Raw genomic sequence first — 13,718 nt, 5'->3', positions numbered from 1 at the left:
GTTCAAACAATGCCAGGAATTATAGATAATTTAAGTACCGTATTTTTCGCTCCATAAGACGCACTTTTTTTCCCCTCAAAAGTGAGGGGAAATGTCTGTGCGTCTTATGGAGCGAATATGAAGCTTTACTTACCTGTCTTGTAGCGTGGGCCGGCTTCACAGCGCACACCGCAGTACAGGAACTTCAATTTCAGGTTCCGGTTTCCGGTGGGACTGAAAGGAAGTGCGCACTCAGTGTGCACACTTCCTTTTAGTCCAGCCGGAAACCGGAACCTGAAATTGAAGTTCCAGTACCGCGGTGCGCGCTGTGAAGCCGGCCCACGCTACAAGACCGGTAAGTAATTATGGGACAAGGGGAGGGGAGAGGGGAACACTATGGGAGGAGGGGGGAACACTGTGGGAGGAGGGGAGGGGGGAACACTGTTGGAGGGGGCAACACTAGGGGAGGAGGGGAGGGGGGAACACGAGGGGAGGGGGGAACACTAGGGGATGAGGGGGGGAGAACACTATGGGAGGGGGGAACACTGTGGGAGGAGGGAAGGGGGAGAACACTATGGGAGGAGAGGAGGGGGGAACACTATGGGATGAGGGGGGAGAACACTATTGGAGGGGAGGGGGGAACACTATGGGAGGGGGAGAACACTATTGGAGGGTGAGAACACTATGGAGGGTGAGAACACTATGGAGGGGGGGAGAACACTATGGGAGGAGGGAAGGGGGGAACACTATGGGATGAGGGGGAGAACACTATGGGAGGAGGGGAAGGGGGAACACTATGGGATGAGGGGGGAGAACACTATTGGAGGGGAGGGGGGAACACTATGGGAGGGGGAGAACACTATTGGGGGGTGAGAACACTATGGAGGGTGAGAACACTATGGAGGGGAGGGGGGGAGAACACTATGGGAGGAGGGAAGGGGGGAACACTATGGGATGAGGGGGAGAACACTATGGGATGAGGGGGGAGAACACTATTGGAGGGGAGGGGGGAACACTATGGGAGGGGAAGAACACTATTGGAGGGTGAGAACACTATGGAGGGTGAGAACACTATGGAGGGGAGGGGGGAGAACACTATGGGAGGAGGGAAGGGGGGAACACTATGGGATGAGGGGGAGAACACTATGGGAGGAGGGGAAGGGGGAACACTATGGGATGAGGGGGGAGAACACTATTGGAGGGGAGGGGGGAACACTATGGGAGGGGGAGAACACTATTGGAGGGTGAGAACACTATGGAGGGTGAGAACACTATGGAGGGGAGGGGGGGAGAACACTATGGGAGGAGGGAAGGGGGGAACACTATGGGATGAGGGGGAGAACACTATGGGATGAGGGGGGAGAACACTATTGGAGGGGAGGGGGGAACACTATGGGAGGGGAAGAACACTATTGGAGGGTGAGAACACTATGGAGGGTGAGAACACTATGGAGGGGAGGGGGGGAGAACACTATGGGAGGAGGGAAGGGGGGAACACTATGGGATGAGGGGGAGAACACTATGGGAGGAGGGGAAGGGGGAACACTATGGGATGAGGGGGAGAACACTATGGGAGGAGGGGAGGGGGGAACACTATGGGAGGAGGGGAGGGGAGGGGGGAACACTATGGGATGAGAACACTATTGGACAAGGGGAGGAGGGGGTTAAAGAACACTTGGACAAGGGGATGGGGGTTAAAGAACACTATGGGACAGGGGAGGAGGGGTTAAAAATCACTATGGGACAGAGGAAGGGGGGCTAAAAATCACTATGGGATTGTGGAGGGGGGTTAAAGATCATTATGGGACAGGAGAGGGGAGTGGGTGGTAAGGAACACTATTGGACAGGGGAGAAAAAAAAATATTCTGAACAAACTTTCCCATAGTAAAAAACACTATGGGATAGTTTGTTCAAAATATTATTTTTTTCTGGGTTTCCTCCTCTAAAAACTAGGTGCGTCTTATGGTGTGGTGCGTCTTATGGAGCGAAAAATACGGTAATCATAAGATGATTTGGTTCTCGTGACTCAGTGTGCACACTTCCTTTCAGTCCAGCCGGAAACCGGAACCTGAAATTGAAGTTCCAGTACCGCGGTGCGCGCTGTGAAGCCGGCCCACGCTACAAGACCGGTAAGTAATTATGGGACAAGGGGAGGGGAGAGGGGAACACTATGGGAGGAGGGGGGAACACTGTGGGAGGAGGGGAGGGGGGGACACTGTTGGAGGGGGCAACACTAGGGGAGGGGGGAACACTAGGGGATGAGGGGGGGGGAGAACACTATGGGAGGGGGGAACACTGTGGGAGGAGGGGAGGGGGAGAACACTATGGGAGGAGAGGAGGGGGGAACACTATGGGATGAGGGGGGAGAACACTATTGGAGGGGAGGGGGGAACACTATGGGAGGGGGAGAACACTATTGGAGGGTGAGAACACTATGGAGGGGAGGGGGGAGAACACTATGGGAGGAGGGAAGGGGGGAACACTATGGGATGAGGGGGAGAACACTATGGGAGGAGGGGAAGGGGGAACACTATGGGATGAGGGGGAGAACACTATGGGAGGAGGGGAGGGGGGGAACACTATGGGAGGAGGGGAGGGGAGGGGGGAACACTATGGGATGAGAACACTATTGGACAAGGGGAGGAGGGGGTTAAAGAACACTTGGACAAGGGGATGGGGGTTAAAGAGCACTATGGGACAGGGGAGGAGGGGTTAAAAATCACTATGGGACAGAGGAAGGGGGTTAAAAATCACTATGGGATTGTGGAGGGGGGTTAAAGATCATTATGGGACAGGAGAGGGGAGTGGGTGGTAAGGAACACTATTGGACAGGGGAGAAAAAAAAATATTCTGAACAAACTTTCCCATAGTAAAAAACACTATGGGATAGTTTGTTCAAAATATTATTTTTTTCTAGGTTTCCTCCTCTAAAAACTAGGTGCGTCTTATGGTGTGGTGCGTCTTATGGAGCGAAAAATACGGTAATCATAAGATGATTTGGTTCTCGTGACCTGTTGCACTGAGTTACTCTGTTTTTATATATTATTCTAAAACTGTGCAGATGACAATTATGCCACAGTTATACCACTCTTCACTGTAACGGGCTTCACATGCCCAACTTAAAAACGACGATAAACAAACTGTTGATGCTATGTTTGGTTATGTCCCTTCCCTCCAAACATCAGGTCATAAACATTCGTTTGGTGCATAGATAAGGGAAAACCTAAAACATCCACAAAGGTCTGAAGAGATCCGACAATCCCCCTGAAATGCTGCACATATCCCACTTTGCAGGAGAGGATCCCCCTCACCCACCCAGTGTATCTTGTTCTCCTCATTTGAGGTGCAGGAAATCAACTGGACTGACCTGTGAGTTCTGGGAGGACGGGGGCGCCCGGGAGAGGGGTTCTCTCTACACGAAATTCTAAAACGAAATGTGAAACAGCTTAAGAATGGCTGGATGCCCAGCCCACAGGATTGGCAGGCAGTGAGTAGGGAGGAGATGATTAGAACCACCCACTGCCGCCAACATCCAAAGAAAGGTAAACTTAGGCTAACACCCCATCCCTTCACTGAACACACAGATGGACACATACATAGAGTACTAACGTCTTTTGCAACTAAAAATCCACAAATGTTTCATGCTGTGCCTCCATCAGAGGCAAAAAAGGCATGCAGTCAGTACCATGTGTAGAGGTGCGCCAAAGACCTACCTGGGAATTGATAAGTGTATCCTGGAGCAATGCCAGTGTAACTGCGGCTGGCATATGTGGCAGCTTGGAATCCAGGGTATCCTGAAGACAGGAAATACAAAAAAAGTGCATGCTTTGAAACCTAAAGTACTGTCACAGCAACATATATCATTCATGAAATCCTTCATACAAGATATAAATATATTTGGGAGTCCAGGCCAACTCCCCAGTTTTGCACCCCTTCCTGTCACAGGTTCCTCATCCCATGGCCCCATTTAACCTTGCCCTGCAGAGAGTCCCAGGAGGAAGCAGTTCCTAAGGAAGTGGATTAATCTCATAAGAGCAGGCATTAGGTTGGTAGAGTAGGACCTGCCAAAAACGGGATACATGGACGTTTAGGCAGGCTTATGCAATGAATGATCTTATACTTTAACTAACTTATTATTTTCCCTAGCTTCAGGTGTTTATAAAACAATGGTTACAGTCTGTGAGCTCTGAAATTGCTGTTTAGTGAATGAGTGAGTGTGCACTGGATCTTGCATGCTGTATGAATTAGGCCCATCAGCACCCTGATAACGTATGCATGTTCAGGTGAGTGCAGTCCTAATTAACTTGACATACGTCACTTCCTATTGACTAGAACCAAAAATCTTACATGATATTTTTAACCCCATAAAAGTCAATTTGATGCTCTGCCGTGCCTTTCTTATTCCAAATGAGAAGGATATTCCATGAAGAATAAACATCTCCAAGGACCAGAATGTTATGATGCATGGTTATTATGGAATGAAATTGTGTTTTCGGATGGCCATCTCCTATTATTTTACCCAAAATAACCTATACATTTATGCACACATGTTATTATTCTTTCATAAGGAAATCTAACATCACAATTAGGTCAAGGGGCCTTCATTACATTGAAAGTACCATCACCAGAAACAACCCCATTGATAGTGATCTGATCCACTTTCATAGCCTTTCTCAGAAGAATCCAGTAATATGTTTCAAAGCGGGATGGCAGAAAAGGAGTTGCTAAAAGCCATGCAATATAATTTTGGAGAAATAAGGAATTAGTCTGTATAGTGGCTGAAGCTGGTGTACTGTAGGGAACTATTTTTTTTTTTTTTTTAAGAAAGCAGCAATTCAGTGTTTGAAAGTGAAAAATTGGTTTTGATTCATACGTGACTAATGGTGTTGTGTCTTCTTTCTAAGACCCTAGTCCATATGTAGGCATTTATTCTGCTGAGGTGTCACATATGGAGAATGGCAACAAGCTTCACATTCTCAGTAACAAATTGAAAATAAATAAATAAATACTTCCAGAAAAGATTTGGACACACTGAATTCCCAGACCATTTAGCACTAAATATTGAGTACTTATTGTGTTTACTATTTTCATTGTTAAAACCTCAACTGTGTAAGGCTTTAGTTTTCAATTTTTTATTTGATTACATGCAAACATTCTGTGTTTTTTTTTAAAAAACATTTTTATTGCAAAGCCATTTTCTTTGGTCCAATTACGGTAATTGAACTTTAACTGACTATTGTGTGTTGTGCTACTATACTACCAAGATAAAGAATAAGTCTTGACCTGGGGCTAGTTTCTGAACATGCAATAACCACCTTGGAACAGCAGGTGGAGATCTGACATAAAAATATCCAACCGCTCACAAATCTAATTAGCTATGCCCTCATACAAGCAACAATCACCTAGCATCCCGATTCCCAGCATGAAGGCGTCCATCCCATATGGCATTACTCGAGACCGACCCCGCACAGAACCAGTTGGTGACATCACCTCCTTCGGCTGTGCCTTCTTACATTCAACCTGCAGATAAAGAATAGTTTTAACTTATAGACATCAACCCCTCACTCTGGCTGACACACAACACAACAAAAAACACCAAAGGCCTCAACAATCATCCATCTTACCTAACAAATTTAGAAAACAAAAATTGGTTAGATCTCACTCCAAGTAAACAATCCTGCCTTGGATATCCATTGAAATTGCCTGCATAACCTTAGAATTTGTTGAATTACAAGAGCAGCTTTGTTACCTATCCAAATCTGTGTCCAACTACTTTACACACATACAGTACATGTGCCAAGCTGCATACTACTGTGAAACTAATAACAAGTTCACAATATGCTACTAAAACAGCAAGGTATCATTCTTTCTTAGACAAGGTCATAACAGTGCAAATTCTTTAAATTTGATAGTGACAAACACATTTAGCTATATACACATTCTTAAATCAACAATCAAAGCACCATAACCACTACAGCTCACTGCATTTACAGAGCCTGGCACCATCACACTGTTTGATATCTTACCTGGGCCCCTCCAGTTGTCCATACCACATCCACTAAATCAGGTCTTCAAAGCAGGAGAAACGGAATGTCAGCAAAGCACAACCAATCCAGCACTGCAAACATTGACCAAGAGTGCTCAGTTGACTCTCTCAGCCAATGAATGTGGCATCCGGGTTCTACTGCTGGAGAAGACTGGATGCAGCATTGTACCTGTTGGGATCTAGGTACGTTTTTAGACTGTTCTACAGCTAGCTGTAGTGGTTATGGAGCTTGGACTGTTCCTTTACTTAGTTTAGGGTATAGTCACATCTGTAGAATATTAATTGATAATATTGATTATTCAAGGACATATTTTCCTTTCATTAATTGTTTCCAGTCATGGCAATTTCCATTTTAAGGGTCTCCACCTCCAATTCCCACATAATAAAGGAAAATGATTCCAAAGCGGTTGCATGTATTTAAAGAGTTTTTATTCCAGTTAGTTAAACAGTCACAATCCAGGCTCTGTAAATTAGCCTGAATATTTTGAAAACAAAGTTTTCTAACTTTTTGCTTCCATGACAAATGTTATTATATGCAGATATTATATAGTTATCAAGGTAAACCATGTTTATGTCTGTACATAAAAACAGACTGCCGACTGATGTGGTAAAAACTCACTAATAAATTCTGGAACAGTAACATTTCCTGCTAGTCATGCAAATCGGCTTACTTTTTCCTTAATTCCTACTGGGAATTCGAATTATGAGTTCAACTCAACACAGTGAATTTTGACTTGCTGCCGGTACAACGTTATTGAGGCTGTGGTGAATTTGCATTAAATGCCCAGTCTAAGGAAGGCAGGACTATTTATGCCTATAGGCTCAGCGTTATTATTTCTACATAGGATATCTGCCAAACACTCAATGGACTGCAAAGAAAAACATTGTAACAAGCATTCAGTAACAGCTTAAAATTCACTAAAACGTTCCACTTACCATTTTATTATTAATCTCGTGGAAGTGAATTTCGCAGACCTTCTCCACAATATCCTCACCTTCAAATGTGACAAATCCAAAACCTGTATTGAAAAAGAAACACAGAAGTGTGTTAATAATGGGCCAGAAACAAGAGTGCCAAGAGGTGTTGCGTGATAGGTTATTTTGGTGTAAGCAACAATGCACACAAACTTTGAGACTAAACTGAGGGCAAAGAGTAGAGAGTTTGAAATTTGTGCCTATTGAGGAAAAATAATATGCTTTTGCCTTTACAAGGAATCTTTTCAACTGCAAAAAGTCTGTGCTGAACAACTGAGTTTTACATGTATTCTCTAAAGTACAGCGCTGCGGAATCTGTTGGCGCTTTATAAATACCAGTAATAAATAAATAAAGGAGCCTCGATGTGGTACGTTCTTTTGACTACATATATAAGCAAGGGTCTCTTACTGAGGTAACAACAGATTCTCAGTAACCAACAGCCACCTTGTCAAGGGTTACTTTATCATAATACAGCACAATCTCTACAACTGGTGTTCTCTGCAGTAATGATGGTCATGGTAGAGCTTTACTATTTGAAAGTATAAAGACTGCAAACAGGGCAGTTAGTGGTGTTAAAGCAATATTAGTGCAAAAGGTGATAACTGCACAAGTTTTCCCAATTGTAGTCTAGAAATGTAAAAAGTAACCCTATGCCAGTAGGTTTAGAGTTTAAGGGAGTAATACGTACAAGTGCAATGTCTGATTCACCGATTTATTCACTAAACCTGTACTGCCCACTGAAATGTTTTTGCCAAAAGAACATAAAAGAATCTCCAACTGGGAGCCTACTAAAATTCCTAATTTCCTGTAATTTCTAATCATTACTATTACTGTGAAAGTGCAAACACTAACATGCTCAAACATCTGCAATGAATGATTTTGTAATATAAATAAATAACTCACCTCTGTGCCGGTTTGTGGTTTTATCAAACATTAACATGGCATCATCAACCTGTGTGACAGATATTGGCAAATCAATCATCAGAGACACATAACATAAAGGCAGGGCATGTCCTGTTTTGTGTGAAATAAATACACAGACACATGAAACATATTCCAGCTAGATGTACTATTTAAGCCTGTATTGATCATTTGGAGTGTAGTGTATTATACTACTATTGGTTGGTTAAAGTAGGACTGGTGCCACATAGTAGGAGCTGGGATTATTTTTAGAGGACATATGGTCAGGAGTGGGGGCACAGCAGTTAAAATGGGGGACCTTAAATAAAAGATGGGGATCACAATTTGAATCATGTACGTGAAATGGGTGTTTTCTTTTATCAGAGGAGGGGCATGTAGATCACCCAGGCCATGGGCATGGATGGGACACACATTAGGGAGGAGGTACTCAAGAGAAAATAGAGGGAATGAAAAGAAATCCAGGGGAGAAAGGGGGCCGTACAGGGAAAGCAGAGAGAGAGAGAGACATGCAGGGGATATCAGAAAGCAGGAAAATATGGCTGATAAGATATTGCGCTCACTGTTCAGTTCAAGGTTTATAACAGGCCTCTTTAAATTACAGAATATATTTATTTACTCATCAGGTCAAACTGTTTCTTGCTTTTCAAACAAAACCGTTTGGTTCCCTGGAGAATCAGCAGCTCTGGGAGCTCTGTCCTGTTACTATGACTGCAGCTTAGTATGTCCTGAGCCGCAGGGGAGAGGGACAGAGGCAAAAGCCTTTGTGTGCAACTGAAAAGATGGGGGGAGGGGAGAGGGCCCCACCAGATATCAGGGGGAGAGACACACACAGGGAAAGAGTGAGAGAAACAACAGGAGAATTAGAGCAAGAGAAATTAAAAGTAACAGGATGAACTAGATAAACTAGATGCCTGTATTTTATTTTATTTTGGAATGGAATACACAGTACATAGGCTGCAAGCCTTCATTCCTGTGCAGGTGACACATTATTACAGTAAATCTTTCTGGACATAGTGTGTTTCTGCAATCTCTGTTTAGTGTGCAAATCACCCCCACCTTCCCCTCCCACAATGTAGCAGATAATCTGCAGCCGCTGGGAGAGAAATCCCAGTCATCCAGTGATCTGTCCAACCTCCTAATTAAATGGGGATCTAATCGCCTTATAACAAGGCTTGTTCATCAGTGTCTGTGAGGGGTCTTATATTGAGGGAGGTACATCCTCAGGTGTCCTGCATGCAGAAAGGAGGAGTTGACATACTCTCAATATGATTACCACTGCCTTACAAGTTTTCATGTCTTCAGATTATTTAGTAACTCTTTAAAGTTGATTAAACCTTAACCCCTCTTAACTCCCTGCCACCCCCACCCCCCCCCCAACACCCATTGCTCCCTTTGAACCACAAACACACACATATCCCCTGAGCTCTTGCTGATCTAAATCATAATGACGCAAATATTTCACCCTGCTGTCATGGAGACAATAGTCACTGGCCTGTGCCGACACTATTTCGTCATAAGGTACAAATCAAGTGAATTACCTAGTTACATAAAGCAAACTGGTCTGGTTACACTCCCTGAATAATGCTAAAAAGGATATTAAAAAAAAAATCCCTTAAAAGGAAAGTGCCTAAACGAACATATAGTAAATATATATATATTTACACATATATACACATTGTCCTATAGGAGTGCAATCCTCCCTGGTACCGAAAATGTCAAACTCACCTTGCCAAACTGCTCAAAATATTGTTTCACATCTTCAACAGTTGTATTCACAGATAGACCTCCCACAAATATCTTCTTTGTCCTTGTCACCATCTGTAATAAACAGGGATCTTAGGAGATAGTCTCTTATATCCAGCCTAAAAATCAACCTGTCCAAAAGACAAACTGGCTAACAGGGGAGGGCTGTGTATAAGGAGTTTTATTAAACAACAGGTGTCATTGTAGTGACTATGATGGATGCTGAGTTCCCATTGATGAAGACGGTGTATTAGCAAGAGACAGGATATTCTGCATATCTGTCACACACAATCAAATATATCCCATCTCCTCCGTTATTAATACACATTGCCATACATAACAGGGAGCAAAAGTGTATAATACTACATATAAGGATACTCACTAAGTAACAGGCCCTTTGCAGAGGGTCTCCCAGCTGCCCCTAATTACCCTAGCACTAATCTTCCTGGCTGACACCAGCGACCGTCTGTCAACAAACTACTTAAAGGAATTAACCCAGTTATGCTGGTGCATGCAGACCCATTTTGATCCACCTGCTAGTTATTGGTTTAAGCCGATTTTTTCCCAATAGTTACATATCCCTCCCACTCTACACATGTGTTCCAGAGCTTTAACAGCCTTTCTTAGGCTTTGCCACTAAGTTGCCTGTAGAAATCTTACAGGTTTCTACAAGATTAACTTGATTCCCACACCCAATCTGTATCCGAATCTTACAGATCAAGTCCCCTTTCCCCCCCAAATAAGCGTAACGTTCTACCCAATCACAGAGACTCACCTTGGGTTGAGCTCTGCGAGGAAATGCTACTTTTGGGTCAATCTGTAAGAGAAAATATGTAGTGGGCTTAGTATATTTTGAAATAATACTACTACAAATAGCTTTCCTGTAAGATATTAAGTTTTATTTAAAGAAACATACAGAAAATAAATACAGAGAATTAAAATGTAGCTTAAAGCATACAGGAAACTAGAGGTATCAGAACCTAGGAGAAATCGCACAGTATCAGCGAGGTCGTAATGAGTAGCATCGGTTATGAATACAAACATGGTTATTCCATAAAATGTCCACTGTCGGTAATTCAAAGTGGATTTAAAATTGTATGCCAAAGCAGCTAGACAGAAAACAATGCTGAGCAGGAGAATTTTTCTAATTTGGTTATTTTTGGCCTAAAATCTAAAAAAAAATATCACTTTAGTGGTTACATAACTCCCAAATGTCCATGTTTGGAAGATAAAATCAAAGTCTGGGGCCCAAATCCTTTTGACCTTTCTTTTTTATCCTAATGTCCCTCTTTTTTGGGAGCTCCATATTGTTGGTGTGTCTGAATGTATAACAGAGTTCCATAATACTCACAGCAATGTGCCACAGCAATTCTTATAAGCAAGTAATCCAAACTTTATCGAAACATCCCACCCGCTCACACCCCTAAAAGTAAAGTGTCTCCCTTTGTCGATTTTAAATTTTGGGTGGTATTTAATTAGACCTCAGAATGTTGCCTACTATAGGGGCGTTTTCAACATTATTTAATGGGACACTTCCCAGAATTTACAAAATATATTTTCTTATAACCTGTATTTAGCAAGTATGTGTTTGCAAGGTATGAAAAAGAAACTTAAAAGGATACTCAGGGCACAATGACAATGTAATCTCAATGAACTTGTTATGGTGCATTGGGATCCTGGCGCCATTTTACGTTTAAGTGTTACAGTTTAACATTTGCTGGTGTGCAGTTCTCCTCTTTGGCTTGCACTAACACAGAAGCATTAGCGCAAGTAGTGAAAGGATGGCAGTGATTGGCTGAGAGCATCATCTGACACACTTAGACTATCACTGGCTGCCATTTGTGAATAAATATATGTACATTTCTTTCCTTTACTATTCTATACTTTATGTTCAAAAGAAACAGAAGCATTAGGAAAAAACAAAAACCCATGTGATTTTCAAAGTTCTGTTCAAAAGGTGTAATTGGATTCGCCTATAAAACAAGTAGAAGTCTTTTGTTTGGTACCACCCATCACAAGTGGAATTACAGAAATAGGATAATTGTGCTGTGTAAGCAAAAATGTTCTGTGGAATCAGTGAAGCAAATAACATTTTGATTCACTGTTCTGGGATATTGAGTTCTGAGAAGCGTCGACTCAAATGCTGCTGGTGTACTCATCCCCCAGCTCCTCACATGTCACCAGTTCAGTGAATAGACTGTCAGAGGAAATCTCCCAAGTGGGCATGCACTAAGAATTCATTTGAACAGCTGAATCATGCCACCAAACCTCATGGCACAAGGCATAGAAGCCTTATGGACATACATATGTGTTTTGGAGCTCACATTATGAAATAAACCTAACCCTGCTTATATCTGATATAAAGCTCACATATTTGCCATCACATGGGACAAGAATTAGGAGACCAGCATGGCTATTCACCAAACTCACAAAGTCTTGCATATTAAATCCAGTTGGAGAATCTGAGACAAAATGAGCTGATATGGAAAAAGCATCCAACTCAGTCACATGTTATTGCTACCTCAGTTTGGATTTAATTCATGAGAATTTGGAGTTTAATGAATAACCCTGTTTAAGTCTCAAGCTTTATGGAAGCCTTAAGTTGCACATTTCAGTAATACATCTTGTTTAACAGTATATCTGACCTAGTTGCCCATTGCCTCTAGGAACTAAGCTCAGGCCTTACTGTCCTTTCCAATACTAGAAAAACTGTGGCAAAAATGATAAAGGTCAAGAATAGTGGTTCTGAAAATAAATATATATGTTTTTCATATGGCTTCCAAAGTTATCACTTAAAGGTTTAAATGTTCAATTCACATAAGCAAATAACACGTACTCTGTAAATGCACATATCAGTGGCCAAATGTAACTTGAATGATGGCTATATGTCAGAGCCATTATTCTACAACGTACACATCTTGAATGTAAAAAAAACAAAAAAACAGGAATGAGGCAGAAAACAAAATTCCTTCAACAAAATATGTGTTAAACACAACTAATATGCATCTAAAACAGAGGCTAGAACAAAAAAGTAGAGCCCAGTAAGGAACTGAGAATTTCTAATTAGAATATAAAATGAAATCAAGTTAGAGAAATATGGAAAATTATAACATATACAATATTGAATATAAAAATAATCCCATGAACAACTACACAAAAAAAAAAAAAAACCTGAAAAAATATAAAAAAATACTTATATATATTTTTTAAAGAAGACAGGGTTCTACAAAGGTGCATGCATACAGATAATATTTATACTAAGGGGAAGGAAAACGTGGAATTAAGGAATATAAACAGAAAAAGATATCAAGCTTATATATGGAATATGGATATTTATCTGAACCCCAGAATTGAACTCTGCAACCAGAAAATGGGCCCACAAATAGTGTCATGTGCCTTAATGATGTGTTTGTAGTGAGAAAATGTATTGCTGTTTTTCATTATCAAGGCAAAGCTTTCAATGCTTTATGTGGAAAATGCTAGAATGCTTTGGTACCAAAATTACTATTTAGACTTGTTCTAAATAATAAGAACAGTAATAATAATTTATTGCATTAAAGCTTACAAGTATTGCCAGTGGGTTAAAGTCCAGTTTATAATTAATTATCCATTCATTTGTAAGAGCAATAGAAGAATACAAATCAAATACTGGTGGAGTTTAAGACAACTGATCATTTCCCAGCTTAATAATAACTAAGGTTGATAAATTGTGGTTTTTGTTTTTTCACATAATTGCTGCAAGAGAGCTAACAAATCAAATCAAGGTCTTTAGGGAGTAACATCAGAGAAGGGCAAGAGGGGTCAGGTTTGGCAGGGTCTACATGGCCCTCACTGAGCAGTGATGAACTGGGGAATGTTTGTGCTTCTGGGCATCAAGGGAAAGAAATCTAAACAGGAGATAGCATATTTCAACAATACCTCTTTGTCATGACATTCCTCTCTGCTATGTCAGTAAAGGCCAGGAAGATGCTATTAGCAGAAAACTGCAGCTCCGAGCAGAGTTGAAAAGCACCAATTTCACATCACTAAACACAAGTCACTATTGTTACAGGT

The 13,718-nt window shown here is 41.8% G+C and overlaps 1 protein-coding gene across 6 annotated transcripts in view; it reads right to left on the bottom strand.

Annotated features, from left to right (window-relative positions):
* The window catches only part of MSI1 (musashi RNA binding protein 1), a 36,626-nt gene that overhangs the window by 16,052 nt on the left and 6,856 nt on the right, over window positions 1-13,718 (bottom strand). For 4 of the 6 annotated variants that reach the window (XM_063454581.1, XM_063454583.1, XM_063454585.1 and 1 more), the window contains 7 exons: window positions 10,441-10,482; window positions 9,648-9,740; window positions 7,905-7,953; window positions 6,962-7,044; window positions 5,382-5,499; window positions 3,693-3,773; window positions 3,347-3,403 (listed from right to left, as the gene is read on the bottom strand). In XM_063454581.1, coding sequence (XP_063310651.1) covers window positions 3,347-3,403; window positions 3,693-3,773; window positions 5,382-5,499; window positions 6,962-7,044; window positions 7,905-7,953; window positions 9,648-9,740; window positions 10,441-10,482 — 523 coding nt within the window. The remainder of the gene's footprint in view (window positions 1-3,346; window positions 3,404-3,692; window positions 3,774-5,381; window positions 5,500-6,961; window positions 7,045-7,904; window positions 7,954-9,647; window positions 9,741-10,440; window positions 10,483-13,718) is intronic. The other 2 variants (XM_063454584.1, XM_063454586.1) reach the window with 1 other exon arrangement.

This window comes from Pelobates fuscus, chromosome 5 (assembly GCF_036172605.1).
Source record: "Pelobates fuscus isolate aPelFus1 chromosome 5, aPelFus1.pri, whole genome shotgun sequence".
NCBI classification, from domain to species: Eukaryota; Metazoa; Chordata; class Amphibia; order Anura; family Pelobatidae; genus Pelobates; species Pelobates fuscus.
This window is presented reverse-complemented; position numbering and strand designations above follow the sequence as displayed.